Source organism: Pangasianodon hypophthalmus, chromosome 22 (assembly GCF_027358585.1).
Source record: "Pangasianodon hypophthalmus isolate fPanHyp1 chromosome 22, fPanHyp1.pri, whole genome shotgun sequence".
In the NCBI taxonomy this organism is placed as follows: Eukaryota; Metazoa; Chordata; class Actinopteri; order Siluriformes; family Pangasiidae; genus Pangasianodon; species Pangasianodon hypophthalmus.
In genome coordinates this window covers 520,834-523,333 of record NC_069731.1, presented here as the reverse complement: position 1 = coordinate 523,333, position 2,500 = coordinate 520,834, and the positions used below count along the sequence as shown (strand labels likewise).

Genomic DNA, 2,500 nt, shown 5'->3' with positions numbered 1-2,500 from the left:
ATCCGTGGTGGATCCCAGAGTGGCTGCAGCTGCCGCTAAGGCTGCTCTCGGTGTGTGTGTGTGTGTGTGTGTGTGTGTGTGTGTGTGTGTGTGTGTATGTGTGTGTGTGTGTTGCTAGGTTTCCTGTGTGTGCAGAAATGTTTACATCTAAAAAGTGCAGTGCTATTGATACTCTTTAATAACAACTTAGTGTATCAAATAGCATGTCAGAATATTACTTATGCCATTTTGTTACCATGGTTACCGTGTTTCTTACTATTTAGTAAGATAACATGATTATGAAGTATGCTAGGAGAAAGCTTCAAGGTGGCTAAACACCTAGCTAACAGTACATACTCCAGTGGCGTTTGTAAGTAATGTGGTATAATTGTTTAAATGTGTGTGTGTGTGTGTGTGTGTGTGTGTGTGTGTGTGTGTGTGTAGAGGAGTTCTCTCGTGTGAGGGAGGAGGTTCCAGCCGAGCTGGTTGAGGCTCATGTGAAGAAAGTTCAGGAGGCAGCGAGGAGCACGGGGAAAGTCGACCCGTCCTACGGCCTGGAGAGCAGCGGCATCGCGGGAACGGCGCCGGACGAGCCGGAGAAAACCGGTACGAATATCATTCACTCACTGTGAACGCAATACGCATGATAACGCCATGCACAGTGATGTATGAGCTTTAGCTTCACGCTCCAGAGGTGTTGGAGGAAGAAGGGTTAAGTAATTCTGGAGTCCAGGTATCGTTAGTTATACCGGTCATCACCACCAGAGGGCATCATCTGTACAAGTTACACTATACAGAAGCGCTTCATTCAATTGTTTATGCAATTAATTTGAATCTTCTTGGTGTAAAAATGTGCCTAAGTGATTACACGTTCAAATATGTTAGAAATCTTTACGCTTACACATACCACCAGTGTAACAAAAAATAAAAAGGTTATTCCAGATGTGTAATAATCCTGCCTAATGATAGATTAAACTAAGTAGATAAATAGATTAACGATACGGCGTATCATATTGTCTCAATTCGACACGTCTGCATATCGAAGAATACGTCATCGTAATAAACCTTTGACGTGTTAGTCTGCGCTGACGTCACACATTGGTTTGTGTGGAATTAGATGAAAAGCAGGAAACAGCACACACACACACACACACACACACACACACATATATATATATATATATATATATATATATATATATATATATATATATATACATACGCACATACACAGCATTTCCTGACTAAGTGGATCAGTTGTTGTAAGTTATAATTGAAAATGGAAATATATGAAATTTTGTTACACAGATCATGCTTATTTTTGCTGCAATAATCCACAAACATATTGATTCAAATTTTGAAGTTTGTATATCGATGGATACAGAGAGAGATAGTGAGAGTAGGTGAGTGAGAGAGGGAGAGAGAGATGGTAAGTGAGAGAGGGAGAGAGAGATGGTGAGTGAGAGAGGGAGAGAGAGATGGTAAGTGAGAGAGGGAGCGAGAGATGGTGAGTGAGAGAGGGAGAGAGAGATGGTGAGAGAGAGATGGTGAGAGAGAGATGGTGAGAGAGAGATGGGGAGAGAGAGAGGGGGAGAGAGAGACAGAGAGAGAGATGGTGAGGGAGAGAGAGAGAGATGGTGAGAGAGAGATAATGAGTGAGTGTGAGTGAGAGAGGGAGTGAGAGTGAGAGAGGGAGAGAGTTAGTAAGTGAGAGAGAGAGAGATAGAGAGAGATAATGAGTGAGTGTGAGAGAGAAAGAGAGATAGTGAGAGAGAGATAATGAGTGAGTGTGAGATGGTGAGTGAGAGAGAGAGATTGTGAGTGTAAGAGAGAGAGAGATGGTGAGAGAGAGATAATGAGTGAGTGTGAGAGAGAAAGAGAGATAATGAGTGAGTGTGAGATGGTGAGTGTAAGAGCGAGAGAGATAATGAGTGAGTGTGAGAGAAAGAGAGATAGTGAGCTGTATTTAATGAGATGGATTTAAAAAAAAAGGACCTGCATGAGATGTGACATTTAATGATGATTTTTTTTGGATGTGGCTGTTTGTTCCTCAGAAACCACAGAATCAGAGAAGATGGAAACAGATTCCGAGTCTCAGCAGGGAGAGAAGGTGAGCGCAGTCACATGAACGGCTGATTAATGTTCGTCTAGCGCGCTCAAACGAATACTCAGTCACGTGTATTAATAAACGTTAGTACGTCAGAAACTCTGATCAGAAGCAGCCCGAGGTGTTTTATTCACACTGAGTCTTTAAAATTATTTTCGGTGTTGAAGTGTCTTCAAGTATCGCGATATGATCTGTGTCACAGACGGAGTCTAAGGATGAGACGGAGAAAGCGAGTGAGGCAGCAGAGAAACCAGCGGAGGGAGAGAAAGTGAAAAGTGAAGCGGCGGAGAAACCCGAGGGTGAGGAAGAGGAGGGTGACGGAGGAGAGACGAATGAAGCGAGTGCTGCTGATGGTAACACTCACATTTTATTCTGAGCTAGTGTTCAAGAGTTTTACAAAATTTTAATTGATGC

The 2,500-nt window shown here is 42.7% G+C and overlaps 1 protein-coding gene across 2 annotated transcripts in view; it reads left to right on the top strand.

The window, feature by feature from the left end:
• Positions 1 to 2,500, top strand: part of smarcc1a (SWI/SNF related, matrix associated, actin dependent regulator of chromatin, subfamily c, member 1a) — an 18,041-nt gene that overhangs the window by 11,727 nt on the left and 3,814 nt on the right. For both annotated transcript variants that reach the window (XM_034298286.2, XM_034298285.2), the window contains exons 20-23: positions 1 to 50; positions 424 to 585; positions 2,034 to 2,089; positions 2,289 to 2,439. The exon at positions 1 to 50 is cut by the window's left edge and continues 209 nt beyond it. In XM_034298286.2, coding sequence (XP_034154177.2) covers positions 1 to 50; positions 424 to 585; positions 2,034 to 2,089; positions 2,289 to 2,439 — 419 coding nt within the window. The remainder of the gene's footprint in view (positions 51 to 423; positions 586 to 2,033; positions 2,090 to 2,288; positions 2,440 to 2,500) is intronic.